This window comes from Coregonus clupeaformis, chromosome 34 (assembly GCF_020615455.1).
Source record: "Coregonus clupeaformis isolate EN_2021a chromosome 34, ASM2061545v1, whole genome shotgun sequence".
Lineage (NCBI taxonomy): Eukaryota > Metazoa > Chordata > Actinopteri > Salmoniformes > Salmonidae > Coregonus > Coregonus clupeaformis.
This window is the reverse complement of record NC_059225.1, coordinates 12,040,214-12,066,592: the sequence shown is the minus strand read 5'-3', so window position 1 is coordinate 12,066,592 and position 26,379 is coordinate 12,040,214. Positions and strand designations below refer to the sequence as shown.

At 45.1% G+C, this 26,379-nt stretch overlaps 1 protein-coding gene across 1 annotated transcript in view; it reads right to left on the bottom strand.

The window, feature by feature from the left end:
• Window positions 1–26,379, bottom strand: part of LOC121549640 (mitogen-activated protein kinase kinase kinase 3) — a 138,112-nt gene that overhangs the window by 12,850 nt on the left and 98,883 nt on the right. Inside the window, exons 5-10 of the mRNA XM_045210430.1 lie at window positions 26,263–26,300; window positions 21,839–21,938; window positions 19,286–19,390; window positions 15,931–16,030; window positions 15,450–15,583; window positions 10,787–10,860 (exon numbers count right to left, since the gene is read on the bottom strand). Of these exons, the coding sequence (XP_045066365.1) occupies window positions 10,787–10,860; window positions 15,450–15,583; window positions 15,931–16,030; window positions 19,286–19,390; window positions 21,839–21,938; window positions 26,263–26,300 (551 nt within the window). The remainder of the gene's footprint in view (window positions 1–10,786; window positions 10,861–15,449; window positions 15,584–15,930; window positions 16,031–19,285; window positions 19,391–21,838; window positions 21,939–26,262; window positions 26,301–26,379) is intronic.

Here is a 26,379-nt window from a genome sequence, read left to right as displayed (position 1 = left end):
CCTAACACTAGAACACTACAACTGGACCACTAGAACACCTAACACTAGAACACTACAACTGGACCACTAGAACACCTAACACTAGAACACTACAACTGGACCACTAGAACACCTAACACTAGAATACTAGAACACTACAACTGGACCACTAGAACACCTAACACTAGAATACTAGAACACTACAACTGGACCACTAGAACACCTAACACTAGAATACTAGAATACTACAACTGGACCACTAGAACACCTAACACTAGAACACTACAACTGGACCACTAGAACACCTAACACTAGAACACTAGAACACTACAACTGGACCACTAGAACACCTAACACTAGAACACTACAACTGGACCACTAGAACACCTAACACTAGAATACTACAACTGGACCACTAGAACACCTAACACTAGAATACTACAACTGGACCACTAGAACACCTAACACTAGAATACTAGAACACTTCAACTGGACCACTAGAACACCTAACACTAGAATACTAGAACACTACAACTGGACCACTAGAACACCTAACACTAGAATACTAGAACACTACAACTGGACCTCTAGAACACCTAACACTAGAATACTAGAACACTACAACTGGACAACTAGAACACCTAACACTAGAATACTAGAACACTACAACTGGACCACTAGAACACCTAACACTAGAATACTAGAACACTACAACTGGACCACTAGAACACCTAACACTAGAATACTAGAACACTACAACTGGACCACTAGAACACCTAACACTAGAATACTAGAACACTTCAACTGGACCACTAGAACACCTAACACTAGAATACTAGAACACTACAACTGGACCACTAGAACACCTAACACTAGAATACTAGAACACTACAACTGGACCACTAGAACACCTAACACTAGAATACTAGAACACTACAACTGGACAACTAGAACACCTAACACTAGAATACTAGAACACTACAACTGGACCACTAGAACACCTAACACTAGAATACTAGAACACTACAACTGGACCACTAGAACACCTAACACTAGAATACTAGAACACTACAACTGGACCACTAGAACACCTAACACTAGAACACTACAACTGGACAACTAGAACACCTAACACTAGAATACTAGAACACTACAACTGGACCACTAGAACACCTAACACTAGAATACTAGAACACTACAACTGGACCACTAGAACACCTAACACTAGAACACTACAACTGGACCACTAGAACACCTAACACTAGAATACTAGAACACTACAACTGGACCACTAGAACACCTAACACTAGAATACTAGAACACTACAACTGGACAACTAGAACACCTAACACTAGAATACTAGATCACTACAACTGGACCACTAGAACACCTAACACTAGAATACTAGAACACTACAACTGGACCACTAGAACACCTAACACTAGAATACTAGAACACTACAACTGGACCACTAGAACACCTAACACTAGAACACTACAACTGGACCACTAGAACACCTAACACTAGAATACTAGAACACTACAACTGGACCACTAGAACACCTAACACTAGAATACTAGAACACTACAACTGGACCACTAGAACACCTAACACTAGAATACTACAACTGGACCACTAGAACACCTAACACTAGAATACTAGAACACTACAACTGGACCACTAGAACACCTAACACTAGAATACTAGAACACTACAACTGGACCACTAGAACACCTAACACTAGAATACTACAACTGGACCACTAGAACACCTAACACTAGAATACTACAACTGGACCACTAGAACACCTAACACTAGAACACTTCAACTGGACCACTAGAACACCTAACACTAGAATACTAGAACACTACAACTGGACCACTAGAACACCTACATGGTACAGTAACAGTAAAACATTTAGCAGACTGTGTGTGTGTGTGTGTGTGTGTGTGTGTGTGTGTGTGTGTGTGTGTGTGTGTGTGTGTGTGCGCGTGTGGCCCCGGCACAGTGTAGCAGGTGGACGGCAGGAGGCATGAGACCCGGGATAAGAGGGTACAGCGTCCGCTGGAGGCAAAACGTTCCAGTAATGATTCCTGCCATTGTTCTCCAGTCCACAGCCTAGATAACACATGCAGGTAGCGCCGTTTCCGCCTCTCTCTCTCTCTCTCCCCCTCTCGCTCTTTCAGTAAGTCTCTCACTCTATTTCACCTTTCTCTCTATCACCATCAAATTTTCCCTCTCTCTCCCTCCCTCTCTCGCTCACCCTCTTTCACCCTCTTTCATTCTCCCACTCACCCTCTTTCTCCCTCTTTCATTCTCCCACTCACCATCTTTCTCCCTCTCATTCTCCTACTCACCCTCTTTCTCCCTCACCCTCTTTCATTCTCCCACTCACCCTCTTTCTCCCCCTTTCGTTATCCCACTCACCCTCTTTCTCCCTCTTTCATTCTCCCACTCACCCTCTTTCTCCTCTTTCATTCTCCCACTCACCCTCTTTCTCCCTCTTCATTCTCCCATTCACCCTCTTTCTCCCTCTTTCATTCACCCACTCACCCTCTTTCATTCTCCCACTCACCCTCTTTCTCCCTCTTTCATTCTCCCACTCACCCTCTTTCATTCTCCCACTCACCCTCTTTCTCCCTCTTTCATTCTCCCACTCACCCTCTTTCTTCCTCGCCCTCTTTCTCCCTCTTTCATTCTCCCAATCACCCTCTTTCATTCTCCCACTCACCCTCTTTCTCCCTCTTTCATTCTCCCACTCACACCCTTTCTCCCTCACTCTCTTTCTCCCTCTTTCATTCTCCCACTCACCCTCTTTCTCCCTCTTTCATTCTCCCACTCACCCTCTTTCTCCCTCTTCATTCTCCCACTCACCCTCTTTCTCCCTCACCCTCTTTCTCCCTCCTTCATTCTCCCACTCACCCTCTTTCTTCCTCTTCATTCTCCCACTCACCCTCTTTCTCCCTCACCCTCGTTCTCCCTCTTTCAATCTCCTACTCACCCTCTTTCTCCCTCTTTAATTATCCTACTCTCCCTCTTTCTCCCTCTTCATTCTCCCACTCACCCTCTTTCTCCCTCTTTCATTCTCCCACTCACTCTCTTTCTTCCTCACCCTCTTTCTCCCTCTTTCATTCTCCCAATCACCCTCTTTCTCCCTCTTTCATTCTCCCACTCACCCTCTTTCTCCCTCTTTCATTCTCCCACTCACACCCTTCTCCCTCACTCTCTTTCTCCCTCTTTCATTCTCCCACTCACCCTCTTTCTCCCTCTTTCATTCTCCCACTCACCCTCTTTCTCCCTCACCCTCTTTCTCCCTCTTTCATTCTCCCACTCACCCTCTTTCTCCCTCCTTCATTCTCCCACTCACCCTCTTTCTTCCTCTTCATTCTCCCACTCACCCTCTTTCTCCCTCACCCCCTTTCTCCCTCTTTCATTCTCCCACTCACCCTCTTTCTCCCTCTTTCATTCTTCCACTCACCCTCTTTCTCCCTCTTCATTCTCCCACTCACTCTCTTTCTCCCTCTTTCATTCTCCTACTCACCCCCTTTCTCCCTCACTCTCTTTCTCCCTCTTTCATTCTCCCACTCACCCTCTTTCTCCCTCTTTCATTCTCCCATTCACCCTCTTTCTCCCTCTTTCATTCTCCCATTCACCCTCTTTCTCCCTCTTTCATTCACCCACTCACCCTCTTTCATTCTCCCACTCACCCTCTTTCTCCCTCTTTCATTCTCCCACTCACCCTCTTTCATTCTCCCACTCACCCTCTTTCTCCCTCTTCATTCTCCCACTCACTCTCTTTCTCCCTCTTTCATTCTCCTACTCACCCCCTTTCTCCCTCACTCTCTTTCTCCCTCTTTCATTCTCCCACTCACCCTCTTTCTCCCTCTTTCATTCTCCCACTCACCCTCTTTCTCCCTCACCCTCTTTCATTCTCCCACTCACCCTCTTTCTCCCTCCTTCATTCTCCCACTCACCCTCTTTCTTCCTCTTCATTCTCCCACTCACCCTCTTTCTCCCTCACCCTCTTTCTCCCTCTTTCAATCTCCTACTCACCCTCTTTCTCCCTCTTTAATTATCCTACTCACCCTCTTTCTCTCTCACCCTCTTTCTCCCTCTTCATTCTCCCACTCACCCTCTTTCTCCCTCTTTCATTCTCCCACTCACCCTCTTTCATTCTCCCACTCACCCTCTATCTCCCTCTTCATTCTCCCACTAACCCTATTTCTCCCTCTTTCATTCTCCTACTCACCCTCTTTCTCCTTCACCCTATTTCTACCTCTTTCATTCTCCCACTCACCCTCTTTATCCCTCCTTCATTCTCCAACTCACCCTCTTTCTTCCTCTTCATTCTCCCACTCACCCTCTTTCTCCCTCACCCTCTTTCTCCCTCTTTCAATCTCCTACTCACCCTCTTTCTCCCTCTTTCATTCTCCCACTCACCCTCTTTCTCCCTCTTTCATTCTCCTACTCACCCTCTTTCTCCCTCTTTCATTCTCCCACTCACCCTCTTTCTCCCTCTTTCATTCTTCCACTCACCCTCTTTCTCCCTCTTTCATTCTCCCACTCACCCTCTTTCTCCCTCTTCATTCTCCCACTCACCCTCTTTCTCCCTCTTTCATTCTTCCACTCACCCTCTTTCTCCCTCTTTCATTCTCCCACTCACCCTCTTTCTCCCTCTTTCATTCTTCCACTCACCCTCTTTCTCCCTCTTTCATTCTTCCACTCACCCTCTTTCTCCCTCTTTCATTCTTCCACTCACCCTCTTTCTCCCTCTTTCATTCTCCCACTCACCCCCTTTCTCCCTCACCCTCTTTCTCCCTCTTTCATTCTCCTACTCACCCTCTTTCTCCCTCTTCATTCTCCCACTCACCCTCTTTCTCCCTCTTTCATTCTCCCACTCATCCTCTTTCTTCATCACCCTCTTTCTCCCTCTTTCATTCTCCCAATCACCCTCTTTCTCCCTCTTTCATTCTCCCACTCACACCCTTTCTCCCTCACTCTCTTTCTCCCTCTTTCATTCTCCCACTCACACTCTTTCTCCCTCTTTCATTCTCCCACTCACCCTCTTTCTCCCTCTTTCTCCCTCTTTCATTCTCCCACTCACCCTCTTTCTCCCTCCTTCATTCTCCCACTCACCCTCTTTCATCCTCTTCATTCTCCCACTCACCCTCTTTCTCCCTCACCCTCGTTCTCCCTCTTTCAATCTCCTACTCACCCTCTTTCTCCCTCTTTAATTATCCTACTCACCCTCTTTCTCCCTCTTTCATTCTCCCACTCACCCTCTTTCTCCCTCTTTCATTCTCCTACTCACCCTCTTTCTCCCTCTTTCATTCTCCCACTCACCCTCTTTCATTCTCCCACTCACCCTCTTTCTCCCTCTTTCATTCTTCCACTCACCCTCTTTCTCCCTCTTTCATTCTCCCACTCATCCTCTTTCTCCCTCCTTCATTCTCCCACTCACCCTCTTTCATCCTCTTCATTCTCCCACTCACCCTCTTTCTCCCTCACCCTCGTTCTCCCTCTTTCAATCTCCTACTCACCCTCTTTCTCCCTCTTTAATTATCCTACTCACCCTCTTTCTCCCTCTTTCATTCTCCCACTCACCCTCTTTCTCCCTATTTCATTCTCCCACTCACCCTCTTTCTCCCTCTTTCATTCTCCCACTCACCCTCTTTCATTCTCCCACTCACCCTCTTTCTCCCTCTTTCATTCTCCCACTCACCCTCTTTCATTCTCCCACTCACCCTCTTTCATTCTCCCACTCACCCTCTTTCTCCCTCTTTCATTATCCTACTCACCCTCTTTATCCCTCTTCATTCTCCCTCTTTCATTCTCCTACTCACCCTCTTCTCCCTCACCCTCTTTCTACCTCTTTCATTCTCCCACTCACCACCTTTCTCCCTCTTCATTCTCCCACTCACCACCTTTCTTCCTCTTCATTCTCCCACTCACCCTCTTTCTCCCTCACCCTATTTCTCCCTCTTTCAATCTCCTACTCACCCTATTTCTCCCTCTTTCATTCTCCCACTCACCCTCTTTCTCCCTCTTTCATTCTCCTACTGACCCTCTTTCTCCCTCTTTCATTCTCCCACTCACCCCCTTTCTCCCTCACCCTCTTTCTCCCACTCACCCTCTTTCTCCCTCTTTCATTCTCCCACTCACCCTCTTTCTCCCTCACCGTCTTTCTCCCTCTTTCATTCTCCCACTCACCCTCTTTCTCCCTCTTTCATTCTCCCACTCACCCTCTTTCTCCCTCCTTCATTCTCCCACTCACCCTCTTTCTCCCTCTTCATTCTCCCACTCACCCTCTTTCTCCTCACCCTCTTTCTCCCTCTTCATTCCCCCACTCACCCTCTTTCTCCCTCACCCTCTTTCTCCCTCTTCATTCCCCCACTCACCCTCTTTCTCCCTCTTTCATTATCCCATCCACCCTCTTTCTCCCTCTTCATTCTCACACTCACCCTCTTTCTCCCTCTTTCATTCTCCTACTCACCCTCTTTCTCCCTCACCCTCTTTCTCCCTCTTTCATTCTCCCACTCACCCTCTTTCTTCCTCTTCATTCTCCCACTCACCCTCTTTCTTCCTCTTCATTCTCCCATTTCCCCTCTTTCTCCCTCACCCTCTTTCTCCCTCTTTCAATATCCTACTCACCCTCTTTCTCCCTCTTTCATTCTCCCACTCACCCTCTTTCTCCCTCTTTCATTCTCCTACTCACCCTCTTTCTCCCTCTTCATTCTCCCATTCACCCTCTTTCTCCCTCTTTCATTCTCCCACTCACCCTCTTTCATTGTCCCAATCACCCTCTTTCTCCCTTTCATTCTCCCACTCACCCTCTTTCTCCCTCTTTCATTCTCCCACTCACCCTCTTTCTCCCTCGTTTTTTCCCCCCCACTCACCCTCTTTCTCCCTCACCCTCTTTCTCCCTCTTTCATTCTCTCACTCACCCTCTTTCTCCCTCTTTCATTCTCCCACTCACCCTCTTTCTCCCTCTTCATTCTCCCACTCACCCTCTTTCTCCCTCACCCTCTTTCTCCCTCTTCATTCCCCCACTCACCCTCTTTCTCCCTCACCCTCTTTCTCCCTCTTCATTCCCCCACTCACCCTCTTTCTCCCTCTTTCATTATCCCATCCACCCTCTTTCTCCCTCTTCATTCTCACACTCACCCTCTTTCTCCCTCTTTCATTCTCCCACTCACCCTCTTTCTTCCTCTTCATTCTCCCACTCACCCTCTTTCTCCCTCACCCTATTTCTCCCTCTTTCAATCTCCTACTCACCCTCTTTCATTCTCCCACTCACCCTCTTTCTCCCTCTTTCATTCTCCTACTCACCCTCTTTCTCCCTCTTCATTCTCCCACTCACCCTCTTTCTCCCTCTTTCATTCTCCCACTCACCCTCTTTCTCCCTCACCCTCTTTCTCCCTCTTTCATTCTCCCACTCACCCTCTTTATCCCTCTTTCATTCTCCCACTCACCCTTTTTCTTTTTCTTCCTCTTCATTCTCCCACTCAACCTCTTTCTCCCTCACCCTCTTTCTCCCTCTTTCAATCTCCTACTCACCCTCTTTCTCCCTCTTTCATTCTCCCACTCACCCTCTTTCTCCCTCTTTCATTCTTCCACTCACCCTCTTTCTCCCTCTTTTTTTCTCCCACTCACCCTCTTTCTCCCTCACCCTCTTTCTCCCTCTTTCATTCTCCCACTCACCCTCTTTCTCCCTCTTTCATTCTCCCACTCACCCTCTTTCCCCCTCTTTCATTCTCCCACTCACCCTCTTTCTCCCTCTTTCATTCTCCCACTCACCCTCTTTCTCCCTCTTTCATTCTCCCACTCACCCTCTTACACCCTCTTTCATTCTCTCACTCACCCTCTTTCTCCCTCTTCATTCTCCCACTCACCCTCTTTCTCCCTCTTTCATTCTCCCACTCACCCTCTTTCTTCCTCTTCATTCTCCCACTCACCCTCTTTCTCCCTCTTTCATTCTCCTACTCACCCTCTTTCTCCCTCACCCTCTTTCTCCCTCTTTCATTCTCCCACTCACCCTCTTTCTCCCTCTTTCATTCTCCCACTCACCCTCTTTCTCCCTCTTTCATTCTCCCACTCACCCCCTTCTCCCTCACCCTCTTTCTCCCTCTTTCATTCTCCCACTCACCCTCTTTCTCCCTCTTTCATTCTCCTACTCACCCTCTTTCTCCCTCTTCATTCTCCCACTCACCCTCTTTCTCCCTCTTTCATTGTCCCACTCACCCTCTTTCTCCCTCTTCCATTCTCCTACTCAACCTCTTTCCTCTCCCCACCCTCCCCCCTCTCCTCCCCTCTCTGAGTGATACCAGTGGAATCCGGCCATCCAGATAAGAGCCATTTTAACAGCGGGACTTCCTAGTTGGCCATTAGAGGCGACCTGATTCCATTTCCTCTGAGGGTCAGTGAGCTAATACACTGTTTATAAACACAACTGTGTGTGTGAGTGTTTCTGAACACTATAATCACTACGATAAGCACATATGAATGCACACTATTGACAACAAACATAGCGTAAAACTTCAATTAATAGCCCAGACATTTATTTGCTTAAATCACTGAACACAACAGGCACTTATTAGAGCCAGGCTTCTATTAGAGCCAGGCTTCTATTAGAGCCAGGCTTCTATTTGAGCCAGGCGTCTATTTCCTTAATGCACACAGCTTTTTGCTCATAGTTGATTGTTTAATTCCTGCATTGACTTCCAGCATTTTAATAAATGTATTTATTTCCTGTAATAATGTGTTATCATTTACAAACTGTGTCATGTTTCTGTTGTCTTAGTATGCCTCTACAATATATATATATATATATATAATTTTTGTACGTTTCTTTGACAGAATCATTATTCTCCTCTTTGACTGCATTCTCGGTAGCTCTTACTTTTTTCGCCACTAGAGGGCGATCGTCCAATTTCTAGGGGTCTGTGCTGCCGAAGTTGTTGACTGTTTTTGTGCTTGCCAGTTAGCTAGCAGTTCTCAGCTGTTAGCAGCCAGTTAGCTAGCAGTTCTCAGCTGTTAGCAGCCAGTTAGCTAGCAGTTCTCAGCTGTTAGCAGCCAGTTAGCTAGCAGTTCTCAGCTGTTAGCAGCCAGTTAGCTAGCAGTTCTCAGCTGTTAGCAGCCAGTTAGCTAGCAGTTCTCAGCTGTTAGCAGCCAGTTAGCTAGCAGTTCTCAGCTGTTAGCAGCCAGTTAGCTAGCAGTTGTCAGCTGTTAGCAGCCAATGGCTAGCAGTTTCTTACTAGCAATAAACAAGGATTATTGCCATCATTTTTTCAAATCATTACTGAATTATTTATTGCTACAAATCAAACATTAAACCTCAACAATTCGTGGTATTTATGGTAACCTCGTAAACAATTCATTTAGACCCAGCGTTTATTTGAAACCGCTGTTTATTTGCTGAAATGTGTCCCGTTGCCCGGCTATTAAAAGGGACAGGAAGCTATTTGAGACTCAGCGTTTAATTGAAGTTTTACGGTACCTAATTTACACACATACAGTGCATTCGGAAAGTATTCAGACACCTTTACTTTTTCCACCTTTTGTTACGTTACAGCCTTATTCTAAAATGGATTATATTGTGGCTGGGCCACTCAAGGACATTCAGAGACTTGTCCCGAAGCCACTCCTGTGTTGTCTTGGCTGTGCACTTAGGGTCGTTGTCCTGTTGGAAGGTGAACCTTCGCCCCAGTCTGAGGTCCTGAGCGCTCTGGAGCAGGTTTTCATCAAGGATCTCTCTGTACTTTGCTCTGTTCATCTTTCTCTCGATCCTGACTAGTCTCCTAGTCCCTGCCGCTGAAAAACATCCCCACAGCATGATGCTGCCACCACCATGCTTCACCGTAGGGATGGTGCCAGGTTTCCTCCAGACGTGACGCTTGGCATTCAGGCAAAATAGTTCAATCTTGGTTTCATCAGACAAGAGAATCTTGTTTCTCATGGTTTGAGAGTCTTTAGGTGCCTTTTGGCAAGCTCCAAACGGGCTGTCATGTGCCTTTTACTGAGGAGTGGCTTTCGTCTGGCCACTCTACCATAAAGGCCTGATTGGTGGAGTGCTACAGAGATGGTTGTCCTTCTGGAAGGTTCTCCCATCTCCACAGAGGAACTCTGGAGTGATCATCGGGTTCTTGGTCACCTCCCTGACCAAGGACCTTCTCCCCCGATTGCTCAGTTTGGCCGGGCGGCCAGCTCTAGGAAGAGTCTTGGTGGTTCCAAACTTCTTCAATTTAAGAATGATGGAGGCCATCGTGTTCTGGGGAACCTTCAATGCTGCAGAAATTTTTCGGTACTCTTCCCCAGATCTGGGCCTCGACACAATCCTGTCTCGGAGCTCTACGGACAATTCCTTTGATCTCATGGCTTGGTTTTTGCTCTGACATGCACTGTCAACTGTGGGACCTTATATAGACAGGTGTGTGCCTTTCCAAATCATGTCCAATCAATTGAATTTACCACAGGTGGACTTCAATCAAGTTGCAGAAACATCTTAAGGATGATCAATGGAAACAGGATGCACCTGAGCTCAATTTCGAGTTTCATAGCAAAGGATCTGAATACTTATGTAAATAAGTTATCTGTTTTTAATTTAGAATACATTTGCAAACACTTCTAAAAACCTGTTTTCACTTTGTCATTATGGGTTATTGTGTGTAGATTAATGAGAAAAAAATGTATTTAATCCATTTTAGAATAAGGCTGTAACGTAACAAAATGTGGAAAAAGTCAATGGGTCTGAATACTTTCCGAATGCACTGTAGATGTTTCATATCACACAGCAGTAACAGTGTCTCACCTGTCCAATTTTTGGTCTATTGATTGACAGCTGCTGGACAGAGCGTTGTCTGCACTCCCAAAGGGCTCCAGCAACTGAAGAACACAACAGAATGATCACATTATTAGCCTTACCAGTTTCACTCAGACACATTTGACTTGACTGAGACGGAGCTGTATGAGGGAACAGACACATTTGACTTGACTGAGACGGAGCTGTATGAGGGAACAAACACGTGGACAGAGGATGAGAAAAGGTCAGGGACTGAGAGAGAGAGAGAGAGAGAAGAATACCAGAAAGCAACCTGGAACCAAAATATCCAAACACTCTTAGATAACTTTCTGGATACCACATTCACTCACAATAAAGAAGGCATCAATCTAGCAGTACAAAACATCAACTATATATTCAGGCAAACGGCAAAAGAAGCACAATTGAAATTGATAAAAAACAAAACAAAAAAGATCACAGATGACAACTGGTTTGATGCAGATTGTAAAATTATAAGGAAAAAACTTAGAACACTATCCAACCAAAAGCACAGAGACCCAAATAATGGTGAATTACGCCTTCATTACTGTGAGACTTTAAAACTCTATAAACGTACACTCAGAACCAAAAAAGCACAGTACAACAGAAAGCAGCTGACGCTAATTGAGGAGTCCATAAACACAAACAACTTCTGGCAAAATTGGAAAAAAATTAAAAAATCTAAACAAGAGGAATTAGCGATACAAAATGGTGACATTTGGACAACCCATTTTAAAACACTCTACAACACCGTTCAAATTGACACAAACGCAGAACAACGCCAAATTCATGAGAAGTTGAATGGATTAGAAAGAGCTATAAAGGACAATCAAAATCCACTGGACTCCCCAATTACTGACCAGGAGCTCTATAAGAAACTTCAGGCTCTCAAATTTAAAAAGACATGCGGACCTGATGGCATCCTAAATGAGATGCTCAAACTCACTAGTGCAAAATTTCAATTGGCTATATTAAAACTGTTTAATTTGATCCTGAGTGTAGGTTATTTCCCTGACATCTGGAATCAAGGACTCATAACCCCAATCTTTAAAAACGGAGACAAATTTGACCCCTAACAATTACAGAGGCATTTGTGTGAACAGTAACCTGGGGAAGGTTTTCTGTAGTATTATAAATGTAAGAGTTCTAAACTTCCTTAATAAGCACAATGTCTTGAGTAAAAGCCAAATTGGATTTATACCAAAACATCGCACGACCGATCATATTTACACCCTACACACCCTGATAGATAAACATGTCCACCAAAATAATACCAAAATATACGCTTGCTTTATCGACTTCCAAAAAGCATTTGATTCTATTTGGCACACAGGACTGTTCTACAAAGTTATTGAAAGTGGTGTAGGGGGAAAACATATGACATAATTAAATCAATGTATACTGGCAATACGTGCAGCATTAAAATTGGCAAGAAAAGAACAGAATTCTTTAACCAGGGGCGGGGCCTTCGTCAGGGTTGTAATCTGAGCCCAGCACTCTTCAATATTTACATCAACGAATTGGCCACTATTCTAGAAAAATCCTCAGCCCCTGGTGTTAGTCTCCATAATTCAGAGGTTAAATGCCTACTCTTCGCCGATGACCTATGCCTGCTGTCACCCACAGCACATGGCCTACAGCAGAGCCTGGACCTGCTAGAGCAGTACTGCCAGACCTGGGCCCTGGCAGTAAACCCCAAAAAGACTAAAATAATGATTTTCCAGAGAAGATCCAGATCTCAGGGAATTAGACCAAAGTTCTCAATTGGTACAAAATATATAGAGCACTGCACACACTACAATTACTTAGGTTTAAAAATAAGCTCAACTGGACACCTTAATGAAGCAGTGAATGAACTGAGAGAGAAAGCACGCAGGGCATTCTACGCAATTAAAAAGCAAATTCAAATTGAAATACCTATTAAAATTTGGCTAAAACTAATTGAATATGTCATTGAACCAATTGCACTTTATGGCAGCGAGGTGTGGGGTCCACTTGCAAAACAAGATTTCATCAAATGGGACAAACATCCCATTGAAACCCTGCACGCAGAGTTCTGTAAGATTCTCCTACATGTCCAGAGGAAAGCTACAAACAATGCATGCAGGGCAGAATTAGGCAAATATCCACTAATAATAAAAACTCAAAAAAGAGCAATTAAGTTTTGGAAACATCTAAAATACAGTGACCCCCTCTCATATCATTACCAAGCCCTGCAATACCAAGAGCTGAACAAAGAAAAGAGTCCCCTCATCCAGCTGGTCCTGGGGCTGAGTTCACAAACCTGTTCTACTAACACACTGAAGCCTCAGGACCAGAACATCCAATCAATCAGGATAAACCAAATTACAACACAGTCAAAACAAAACTATATTGCTTATTGGGAAACACAAGCACAAGCACAGAGCAAAATGCAGTACTATCTGGCCCTAAATCGACAGTACACCGTGGCTAAATATTTGACCATGGTTACTGATCAAAACTTTAGAAAAACCTTGACAAAGTACAGGCTCAGTGAGCACAGCCTTGCCATTGAGAAGGGTAGACACAGGAAAACCTGGCTCCCTGTAGAGGAAAGGCTGTGCAACCACTGCACAATAGCAGAACCTGAGACGGAGCTGCATTTCCTGACAAAATGTCAAAAATATAAAACAATTAGAGAGTGTCATTTCCCCAAATTTGAAACTCTTATTCAAGGTTTCAAAGACCTCTCTGATGAGGATAGGCTACCCGTCCTGTTGGGGGAGGACGCAGAGAGCTGTGGGTTGGCAGCGCACTACATTGCTGCCTGCCATAAGTTGAGGGACAGCGTCTGACAGACCAATCAACCTGCACATGTCCTTTACTGTATATTTATTGTTATTGTGGAATGTATGGTTATTTTGACCCTTGGTTATTGTTGTTACTGTTGTCCCGTTGACAATTTTGATTCTCTTTTTTTACATTGTAAACAAGCTTTGGCAATATGTACATTGTTACGTCATGCCAATAAAGCAAATTGAATTGAATTGAATTGAATTGAGAGAGAGAGAGAGAGAGAGAGAGAGAGAGAGAGAGAGAGAGAGAGAGAGAGAGAGAGAGAGAGAGAGAGAGAGAGAGAGAGAGAGAGAGAGAGAGAGAGAGAGAGAGAGAGAGAGAGAGAGAGAGAGAGAGAGAGAGAGAGAGAGAGAGATACACTACATGGCCAAAAGTATGTGGATACCCCTTCAAATTAGTGGATTCGGCTATTTCAGCCACACCCGTTGCTTAAAGGTGTATAAAATCGAGCACACAGCCATGCAATCTCCATAGACAAGTAGTAGAATGGCCCGTACTGAAGAGCTCAGTGACTTTCAACGTGGCACATTTTTTATGATGCCATCTTTCCAACAAGTCAGTTCGTCAAATTTCTGCCCTGCTAGAGCTGCCCCGGTCAACTGTAAGTGCTGTTATTGTGAAGTGGAAATGTTTAGGAGCAACAACGGCTCAGCTGCGAAGAGATAGGCCACACAAGCTCACAGAACGGGACCGGCAAGTGCTGAAGCGCGTAGCGCGTAAAAATCGTCTGTCTTCGGTTGCATAACTCACTAACGAGTTCCAAACTGCCTCTGGAAGCAACGTCAGCACAATAACTGTTTGTCAGGAGCCTCATGAAATGGGTTTCCATGGCCGAGCAGCCGCTCGCAAGCCTAAGATCACCATGCGCAATGCCAAGCGTCGGCTGGAGTGGTGTAAAGCTCGCCGCCATTGGACTCTGGAGCCGTGGAAACGCGTTCTCTGGAGTGATGAATCACGCTTCACCATCTGGCTGTCAGACGGACAAATCTGGGTTTGGCGGATGCCAGGAGAACGCTACCTGCCCCAATGCATAGTGCCAACTGTAAAGTTTGGTGGAGTAGGAATAATGGTCTGGGGCTGTTTTTCATGGTTCGGGCTAGGCCCCTTAGTTCCAGTGAACGGAAATCTTAACGCTTCCAACTTTGTGGCAACAGTTTGGGGAACGCCCTTTCCTGTTTCAGCATAACAATGCCCACGTGCACAAAGCGAGGTACATACGGAAATGGTTTGTCGAGATCGGTGTGGAAGAACTTGACTGGCCTGCACAGAGCCCTGACCTCAACCTCATGGAACGCCTTTGGGATGAATTGGAACGCCGACTGCGAGCCAGGCCTAATCGCCCAACATCAGTGCCGACCTCACTAATGCTATTGTGGCTGAATGGAAGCAAGTCCCCACAGTAATGTTCCAACATCTAGTGGAAAGCCTTCCCAGAAGAGTGGAGGCTGTTATAGCAGCAAAGTGGGGGACCAACTCCATATTAATGCCCATGATTTTGGAATGAGATGTTCGACGAGTAGGTGTCCACATACTTTTGGTCATGTAGTGCAAGATAATAGTGTGAGAAGACAAGAGAAGGTCGGAGAGCAAGAGAGACAGAGAGTACTATGTTGTATCTTACCTTCTGGTCCAGGCCCTCAGGTATAAACTCTCCCTCAGTAAGAGAGACAGAGAGTACTATGTTGTATCTTACCTTCTGGTCCAGGCCCTCAGGTATAAACTCTCCCTCAGTAAGAGAGACAGAGAGTACTATGTTGTATCTTACCTTCTGGTCCAGGCCCTCAGGTATAAACTCTCCCTCAGTAAGAGCGACAGAGAGTACTATGTTGTATCTTACCTTCTGGTCCAGGCCCTCAGGTATAAACTCTCCCTCGGTGTGAATAGAGGTGTAGGAGCCGTGCCTGGCGATCTGCTGCTGCTCCTCTGGGACCGAGCCTGGAGGGGGCGACCTACGACCTGTATGGAGGGAACCTGGAGGGGGGTTGGCAAATAGTGGGAATGAGCGAGAGAGGAGGGAGGTAGAGAGCAAGGGGAGAGAAGGATGAAGCCAGGTATAAAGTCTCTCTCTCTCTCTCTCTCTCTCTCTCTCTCTCTCTCTCTCTCTCTCTCTCTCTCTCTCTCTCTCTCTCTCTCTCTCTCTCTCTCTCTCTCTCTCTCTCTCTCTCTCTCTCTCTCTCTCTCTCTCTCTCTCTCTCTCTCTCTCTCTCTCTCTCTGATTCCCGCTCTGAGTAAAGAGTGATAGAAGTAGAGTGTACTGATGTTTTGATTACCACCCAAACTGTGCAGGACAAGGTGGAGCAAAGAGTGTGTGAACTGACCTGTGGAGTGTTTGCGAACCCTCTCTGAACCCTTCAGGTCTCCTAGAGAATGGGACGACCTCATCTCGCTCTGTTTGTCCCTGCTGCCCACCTGTAGTAACTAGACACACAGGAAGTGGATCGGAGAGGAAGTGAAGACGTTATTACATCATTGTGAAATGACATCATTGTGTCGAACAGCTAAGGAAGTGACTGTGCTGTCAGGAGCAGACTTCATCACAGAGTACAATCAATCAATCATTATCTATAAAGCCCTTTTTACATCAGCAGACGTCACAAAGTGCTATACAGAAACCCAGCCTAAAACCCCAAACAGCAAGCAATGCAGATGTAGAAGCACGGTGGCTAGGAAAAACTCCCTATAAAGGCAGAAACCTAGGAAGAAACCTAGAGAGGAACCAGGCTCTGAGGGGTGGCCAGTCCCCTTCTGGCTGTGCCGGGTGGAGATTATAACAGTACATGACCATTATGGCCAGATCGTTCTTCAAGATGTTCAAACGTTCAGAGGTCGAGACAGCAGGTGGGAGGGAGGAAGGGAGGAGGGCGAGAGAGAGACTCGAATATCTTAGTGCAGGGGTGTCAAACTCCTTCCACGGAGGGCCGAGTGTCTGTGGGTTTTGGGGTTTTCCTTTCAGTTAAGACCTAAACAACCAGGTGAGGGGAGTTCCTCACTAAGACCTAGACAACCAGGTGAGGGGAGTTCCTTACTAAGACCTAGACAACCAGGTGAAGGGAGTTCCTTACTAAGACCTAGACAACCAGGTGAGGGGAGTTCCTTACTAAGACCTAGACAACCAGGTGAGGGGAGTTCCTTACTAAGACCTAGACAACCAGGTGAGGGGAGTTCCTTACTAAGACCTAGACAACCAGGTGAGGGGACTTCCTTACTAAGACCTAGACAACCAGGTGAGGGGAGTTCCTTACTAAGACCTAGACAACCAGGTGATTGGAGTTCCTTACTAAGACCTAGACAACCAGGTGAGGGGAGTTCCTTACTAAGACCTAGACAACCAGGTGAGGGGAGTTCCTTACTAAGACCTAGACAACCAGGTGAGGGGAGTTCCTTACTAAGACCTAGACAACCAGGTGAGGGGTGTTCCTTACTAAGACCTATACAACCAGGTGAGGGGAGTTCCTTACTAAGACCTGGACAACCAGGTGAGGGGAGTTCCTTACTAAGACCTAGACAACCAGGTGGGGGGAGTTCCTCACTAAGACCTAGACAACCAGGTGAGGGGAGTTCCTTACTAAGACCTAGACAACCAGGTGAGGGGAGTTCCTTACTAATCAGTGACCTTAATTCATCAATCAAGTACAAGGGAGGAGCGAAAACCTGCAGACACTCTGGCCCTCTGTGGAATAAGTTTGACATGCCTTTGTGGCACAGCCAGTTAGTTAGTTCATCTCTATATACACTACCAGTCAAAGGTTTGGACACACCTACTCATTCCAGGGGTTTTCTTTAGTTTTATTATTTTCTGCATTGTAGAATAATAGTGAAGACATCACACCTATGAAATAACACATATGGAATCATGTAGTAACCAAAATAGTGTTAAACAAATCAAAATGTATTTTATATTTGAGATTCTTCAAATAGCCGCCCTTTGCCTTGAAGACAGCGTTGCACACTCTTGACATTCTCTCAACCAGCTTCATGAGGTAGTCACCTGGAATGCATTTCAATTAACAGGTGTGCCTTGTTAAAAGTTAATTTGTGGAATTTCTTTCCTTCTTAATGTGTTAGAGCCAATCAATTGTGTTGTGACAAGGTAGGGTTGGTATACAGAAGATAGCCCTATTTGGTAAAAGACAAAGTCCATATTATGGCAAGAACAGCTCAAATAAGCAAAGAGAAACGACAGTCCATCATTACTTTAAGACATGAAGGTCAGTCAATAAGGAACATTTCAAGAACTTTCAAAGTATCTTCAAGTGCAGTCGCAAAAACCATCAAGGGCTATGATGAAACTGGCTCTCATGAGGACCGCCACAGGAAAGGAAGACCCAGAGTTACCTCTGCTGCAGAGGATAAGTTCATTAGAGTTAACTGCACCTCAGAATGCAGCCCAAATGCTTCACAGAGTTCAAGTAACATACACATCTCAACATCAACTGTTCAGAGGAGACTGTGTGAATCAGGCCGTCATTGTCTAATTGCTGCAAAAAAAAACACTACTAAAGGCCACCAATAAGAAGAAGAGACTTGCTTGGGCCAAGAAACACGAGCAATGGACATTAGACCGGTGGAAATATGTCCTTTGGTCGGATGATTCCAAATTTGAGATTTTTGGTTCCAACCGCCGTGTCTTTGTGAGACGCAGAGAAGGTGAATGGATGATCTCCGCATGTGTGGTTCCCACCGTGAAGCATGGAAGAGGAGGTGTTATGGTGTGGGGGTGCTTTGCTGGTGACACTGTATGTGACTTATTTAGAATTCAAGCCACACTTAACCAGCATGGCTACCACAACATTCTGCAGCGATACGCCATCCCATCTGGTTTGGGCTTAGTGGGACTATCATTTGTTTTTCAACAGGACAATGACCCAACACACCTCCAGGCTGTGTAAGGGCTATTTGACCATGAAGGAGAGTGATGGAGTGCTGCATCAGATGACCTGGCCTCCACAATCACCCGACCTCAACCCAATTGGGATGTTTTGGGATGAGTTGGACCGCAGAGTGAAGGTAAAGCAGCCAACAAGTGTTCAGTATATGTGGGAATTCCTTCAAGACTGTTGGAAAAGCATTCCAGGTGAAGCTGGTTGAGAGAATGCCAAGAGTGTGCAAAGCTGTCATCAAGGCAAAGGGTGGCTACTTTGAAGAATCTAAAATATATTTTGATTTGTTTAACACTTTTTTGGTTACTACATGATTCCATATGTGTTATTTCATAGTTTGATGTCTTCACTATTATTCTACAATGTAGAAAATAGTAAAAATAAAGAAAAACCTTTCAATGAGTAGGTGTGTCCAAACTTTTGACTGGTACTGTATGTCACAACAGATTAGATTAGATGTCTTATTTAATGTAGCTTACTTGTTATCTACAACCTTTTAGCGCTAATTAATTATAGTGTAATGAACTTCTCTCTAATCAGTTAATCACATTAGTACGCATTAGAGCATTTCTCACACTGAATCCTAATGACTCATAACTAAATAATATCCATGTCATAACATTGTTGTCCTGGAGAGAAGGGAGTTTTCTATAGGGACAGATAAAGACTGACTCAATATTTGTTGCATGTATACTGCTCTGACAATGCCTTCTAAACTGCCACTGATGAAGTGGATATTAGAAGGCTGACGAGATGTGTGTATGTGTGTATGTGTGTGAATATGTGGACTCACATGGTTGTTGGTGGGTGTTTTCAGCAGTAGTCTGAGCAGGCTGGTAGAGCCCACGTTGAGCACCGCTCTGTCAACATCCTCCTGGCTCTTTAGAGGAAACAGCCGCTGCAGGGAGATGTTTACATTACATTTAGTCTCATCCAGAGTCACTTACAGTTATTAAGTCTGAGACAAAATACTTCCAGTTATTAAGTCTGAGACAAGATACTTACAGTTATTAAGTCTGAGACGAGATACTTACAGTTATTAAGTCTGAGACAAGATACTTACAGTTATTAAGTCTGAGACGAGATACTTACAGTTATTAAGTCAGACAAGATACTTACAGTTATTAAGTCTGAGACAAGATACTTGTGTGTAGATTGCTGAGGTTGGACCTTATATAGACAGGTGTGTGCCTTTCCAAATCATGTCCGATCAATTGAATTTACCACAGGTGGACTCCAATCAAGTTGTAGAAACATCTCAAGGATGATCAATGGAAACAGGATGCACCTGAGCTCAATTTCGAGTTTCATAGCAAAGGGTCTGAATACTTATGTAAATAAGGTATGTGTTTTTTGTTTTTTATAAATGTGCAAAAATTTCTAAAAACCTGTTTTTGCTTTGTCATTATGGGGTATTGGGTCATTATGGGGTATTGGGTCATTATGGGGTATTGGGTCATTATGGGGTATTGGGTCATTATGGGGTATTGGGTCATTATGGGGTATTGGGTCATTATGGGTTATTGGGTCATTATGGGGTATTGGGTCATTATGGGGTATTGGGTCATTATGGGGTATTGGGTCATTATGGGGTATTGGGTCATTATGGGGTATTGGGTCATTATGGGGTATTGGGTCATTATGGGGTATTGGGTCATTATGGGGTATTGGGTCATTATGGGGTATTGGGTCATTATGGGGTATTGGGTCATTGTGGGGTATTGGGTCATTATGGGGTATTGGGTCATTATGGGGTATTGGGTCATTATGGGGTATTGGGTCATTATGGGGTATTGGGTCATTATGGGGTATTGGGTCATTATGGGGTATTGGGTCATTATGGGGTATTGGGTCATTATGGGGTATTGTGTGTAGATTGCTGTGGAAATTGTTTTCTTTAATCCATTTTAGAATAAGGCTGTAACGTAACAAAATGTGGAAAAAGTCACTATTTTCTGAGACAAGATACTTACAGTTATGTTATGATGTGGTGTGATATCATTTTGTTATATTGTTATGTTATATTGTTATATTACAGTGCATTCGGAAGTATTCAGACCCTTTACTCAGTACTCTGTTGAAGCACCTTTGGCAGTGATTACAGCCTTGAGTCTTCTTGGGTATGACGCTGCAAGCTTGGCACACCTGTATTTGGGGAGTTTCTCCCATTCTTCTCTGCAGATCCTCTCAAGCTCTGTCAGGTTGGATGGGGAGCGTTGCTGCACAGCTATTTTCAGGTCTCCAGAGATGTTCGATCGGGTTCAAGTCCGGCCTCTGGCTGGGCCACTCAAGGACTCCTGCGTTGTCTTGGCTGTGTGCTTAGGGTCGTTGTCCTGTTGGAAGGTGAACCTTCACCCCAGTCTGAGGTCCTGAGCGCTCTGGAGCAGGTTTTCATCAAGGATCTCTCTGTACTTGGCTCCATTCATCTTTCCCTCGATCCTGACTAGTCTCCCAGTCCCTGCCGCTGAAAAACATCCCCACAGCATGATGCTGCCACCACCATGCTTCACCGTAGGGATGGTGCCAGGTTTCCACCAGACGTGACGCTTGGCATTCAGGCCAAAGAGTTCAATCTTGGTTTCATCAGACCAGAGAATCTTGTTTCTCATGGTCTGAGAGTCCTTTAGGTGCCTTTTGGCAAACTCCAAGCGGGCTGTCATGTGCCTTTTACTGAGGAGTGGCTTTCGTCTGGCCACTCTACCATAAAGGCCTGATTGTTGGAGTGCTGCAGAGATGGTTGTCCTTCTGGAAGGTTCTCCCATCTCCACAGAGGAACTCTGGAGCTCTGTCTGAGTGACCATCGGGTTCTTGGTCACCTCCCTGACCAAGGCCCTTCTCCCCCGATTGCTCAGTTTGGCCAGGCGTTAACATTAATGTGTGAACATTATGAAATTCCCCATACATTGCACCCTATATGAAATCCCATAGGAATGCATTACATTTAGCAAAGAGGTACAGGTAACCCATTTTCACAAAATGCCTTCATAAGTGCACCACATGTTACATAAAGCTAGAAACAGTCTAAACAATGATGCCTAGCTATTGCAGACTTAACCATAGGGTACACATTTTCCAATATGGCCGCCAACCAGCTTCATCCCACTGAGCACACACTGGTTGAATCAACATTGTTTCAACGTCATTGTCAACCTAATGTGGAATCTGCGTTGAAAAAGTCATCAACCATATGTTATATTGTTATGTAATGTTATGTTATATGAAAAAAAAAAGTATGAAAAATGTATGCACTCACTAACTGTAAGTCGCTCTGGATAAGAGCATCTGCTAAATGACTTAAATGTTAAACGTTATATTATATGTGACATTGTTATGTTATTGTCTCTACCTCCTTGTCTGTGTAGAAGAGGTCCATCTGTTGTCCGAAGGCCTCCGTGACCTTCTGAAGCAGCTCCTTGATCTTCAGGGGTCGCTGAAATGGGATGATGCTGAGGAACAGAGGGGTCAGAGGTTAGAGATAAGGGGTTAGAGGTCAGCCAGTCATCTCTGCTGGTGTGACTGGACGGTAACAGACTAGTGTTTGTCTGGTGATGCTCCTGCTTCTCTGTTTATTGATTTATTTTTATTTTTATACCCCCTTTTTCACCCCAATTTCGATCTTGTCTCATCGCTGCAACACCCCAACGGGCTCGGGAGGCGAAGGTAGAGTCCTCCCCGAAACATGACCCGCCAAACCGCGCTTCTTAACACCCGCCCGCACCAATGTGTCGGAGGAAACACTGTTCAACTGACGACCGAGGTCAGCCTGCAGGAGCCCGGCCCGCCACAAGGAGCCGCTACAGCGCCATGAACCAAGTAAAGCCCCCCCGGCCAAAGCCTCCCCTAACCCTGACAACGCTGGGCTAATCGTGCGGTGTGTCAGGGTTTCTGTAAATGTGGTGCCGGATAACGTGATTGGGAAGATTTTATTTTACCGGCCATTTGAGAAATGGCATAGTGTTGGGTCCAATAGGAAAGTCAAAGTATGACTTAGCCACAGAGGAATCGAGGATCATTAGCTTATTTTTAAAAAAATAGCTATGGATGATTTCAAATCACAAGCTTGTAGGCCTCTGCTTATTTAGCCTGCAGTTTGGGCGTGTGGCAATGAGCTGGTTATTGAGTTGTGGCTGTCAGTGAATCTAAAATATGTGTGACGATAATGTGTCTTAAATATAATGTCAAATTAAGAACGGGATGGGTGTGTGGTGAAGACACACAGCCGTCTAGTCTCTCTCCAGACTGGCTCAGCCGTCTAGTCTCTCTCCAGACTGGCTCAGCTGTCTAGTCTCTCTCCAGACTGGCTCAGCTGTCTAGTCTCTCTCCAGACTGGCTCAGTAGTCTAGTCTCTCTCCAGACTGGCTCAGCCGTCTCTCTCCAGACTGGCTCAGCTGTCTAGTCTCTCTCCAGACTGGCTCAGCCGTCTAGTCTCTCTCCAGACTGGCTCAGCTGTCTAGTCTCTCTCCAGACTGGCTCAGCAGTCTAGTCTCTCTCCAGACTGGCTCAGCCGTCTAGTCTCTCTCCAGACTGGCTCAGCAGTCTCTCTCCAGACTGGCTCAGCTGTCTAGTCTCTCTCCAGACTGGCTCAGTAGTCTAGTCTCTCTCCAGACTGGCTCAGCCGTCTAGTCTCTCTCCAGACTGGCTCAGCCGTCTAGTCTCTCTCCAGACTGGCTCAGCCGTCTAGTCTCTCTCCAGACTGGCTCAGCTGTCTAGTCTCTCTCCAGACTGGCTCAGCAGTCTAGTCTCTCTCCAGACTGGCTCAGCCGTCTAGTCTCTCTCCAGACTGGCTCAGCAGTCTAGTCTCTCTCCAGACTGGCTCAGCAGTCTAGTCTCTCTCCAGACTGGCTCAGCCGTCTAGTCTCTCTCCAGACTGGCTCAGCCGTCTAGTCTCTCTCCAGACTGGCTCAGCCGTCTAGTCTCTCTCCAGACTGGCTCAGCAGTCTAGTCTCTCTCCAGACTGGCTCAGTAGTCTAGTCTCTCTCCAGACTGGCTCAGTAGTCTAGTCTCTCTCCAGACTGGCTCAGTAGTCTAGTCTCTCTCCAGACTGGCTCAGCCGTCTAGTCTCTCTCCAGACTGGCTCAGCAGTCTAGTCTCTCTCCAGACTGGCTCAGTAGTCTAGTCTCTCTCCAGACTGGCTCAGCCGTCTCCCGCCAGTTCTCCCGCATTCATTGTTTCATTGTGTGAATTCTTTACCCTTTAAAAAAAAAGTTTAATCAATTCCCCATTACATATGTCACCAGTAGTAAATGTACTGTTAATCCCCGTCATTTGGTTTCATACATTTCTGTTAATGCATGTATTAATTAATAAGGTCGATGTCCGCACTCCAGCGGAAATCCGATTAGCATAATAAAAAAATCCCCATCAAAAGCCGTCAGTTCAGGCTAGAGATATCTAGCTAGAGATATACAGTGGGGAGAAGAAGTATATGATACACTGCCGATCTAGTTAGAGATATATATTTTTTTTGTTGCATTGAATGCGTCTCAATCCACCGCATCCACGGTGAAAGGTGACACATATGGAATCATGTAGTAACCAAAAAATTATGTAACAAATCAAAATATATTTTGGATTTTGGATTTTAGATTCTTCAAATAGCCAACCTTTGCCTTGATGACAGCTTTGCACACTCTTGACATTCTCTCAACCAGCTCAAATATAAAATATATTTTGATTTGTTTAACCCTTTTTTTGGTTACTACATGATTCCATATGTGTTATTTTATAGTTTTGATGTCTTCACTATTATTCAACAATGTATAAAATAGTAAAAATAAAGAAAAACCCTTGAATGAGTAGGTGTCCAAACTTTTGACTGGTACTGTATGTATGATTATCGTTGTATGTTGTGCACGTGTGAGTGTGTTTGCCTTCATGTCAGTCTGAGCTTCTCTCTGTGAGTCTGTCAGTGTGTACTGTGTATTCTGCATGAGTCTATGGGGCACAAAATATTTTAGGGATCTCAGATTGTTCTGGCAATTCTCACATAGAAACTTCATTGGGAGGAAGGATGTTTTAAATGCTTTTTACATTTGTATCACAAACCATTTTTGAGAAAATCATGATGAAATGATACATGCCTCCTGTGAGACCCTGTGATCTGTGAACCGTACATGATACAGACAACAACATGATGTCATTATACTCCTTATAGGGTGCTCTAACATAAACCTTTTAGCATGATGTCATCAGAGTGCGCAGCTGAACACTGCATGCTGGAAACACTCAGTTGTTTATTGTATCATAGCAATGTCTCTAACATAAAGAGTAAGTCTCCTGAGTGGCGCAGTGGTCTAAGGCGCTGCATCGCAGTGCTAACTGTGCCACTAGAGATCCTGGTTCGAATCCAGGCTCTGTTGCAGCCGGCCGCGACCGGGAGACTCATGGGCGGCGCACAATTGGCCCAGCGTCGTCCAGGGTAGGGGAGGAAATGGCCGGCAGGGATGTAGCTCAGTTGATAGAGCATGGCGTTTGCAACGCCAGGGTTGTAGGTTCGATTCCCACGGGGGGCCAGTATAAAAAAAATATGTATTCACTAACTGTAAGTCGCTCTGGATAAGAGCGTCTGCAAAAAAAATAAAAAATACTAAAAATGACTAAAGTCTAGATTCTGAAGTAAAACATGGCTCATTCATTAATTCAACATATTAAAACTAGCCTACCCTTTTTGATTTCGTTCATTTTAAGACATGTTGTTTGGAACAGCCTCTACAAGTACATCACATTTCCTGAGTGGGTTCTCTGCCAATTATGGGAGGAGTTAGTCTATAACTGGCCTGTTGAGTTAGTCTATAACTGGCCTGTTGAGTTAGTCTATAACTGGCCTGTTGAGTTAGTCTATAACTGGCCTGTTGAGTTAGTCTATAACTGGCCTGTTGAGTTAGTCTATAACTGGCCTGTTGAGTTAGTCTATAACTGGCCTGTTGAGTTAGTCTATAACTGGCCTGTTGAGTTAGTCTATAACTGGCCTGTTGAGTCAGTCTATAACTGGCCTGTTGAGTTAGTCTATAACTGGCCTGTTGAGTTAGTCTATAACTGGCCTGTTGAGTTAGTCTATAACTGGCCTGTTGAGTTAGTCTATAACTGGCCTGTTGAGTTAGTCTATAACTGGCCTGTTGAGTTAGTCTATAACTGGCCTGTTGAGTTAGTCTATAACTGGCCTGTTGAGTTAGTCTATAACTGGCCTATAACTGGCCTGTTGAGTTAGTCTATAACTGGCCTGTTGAGTTAGTCTATAACTGGCCTGTTGAGTTAGTCTATAACTGGCCTGTTGAGTTAGTCTATAACTGGCCTGTTGAGTTAGTCTATAACTGGCCTGTTGAGTCAGTCTATAACTGGCCTGTTGAGTTAGTCTATAACTGGCCTGTTGAGTTAGTCTATAACTGGCCTGTTGAGTTAGTCTATAACTGGCCTGTTGAGTTAGTCTATAACTGGCCTGTTGAGTTAGTCTATAACTGGCCTGTTGAGTTAGTCTATAACTGGCCTGTTGAGTTAGTCTATAACTGGCCTGTTGAGTTAGTCTATAACTGGCCTGTTGAGTTAGTCTATAACTGGCCTGTTGAGTTAGTCTATAACTGGCCTGTTGAGTTAGTCTATAACTGGCCTGTTGAGTTAGTCTATAACTGGCCTGTTGAGTTAGTCTATAACTGGCCTGTTGAGTTAGTCTATAACTGGCCTGTTGAGTTAGTCTATAACTGGCCTGTTGAGTTAGTCTATAACTGGCCTGTTGAGTTACTGGCCAGAATAATAACACAGTTTCCATCAACTCACCGTTTCTCTTTCTCATGTTCCAGCTTGACTCTTAAATCCTGTTGAAAGAAAAAAGCCAACAGAGAGGATTATAATGATGGGAAGTTGCTTCATGGTGGGATCTGGGTTGTTTATCCC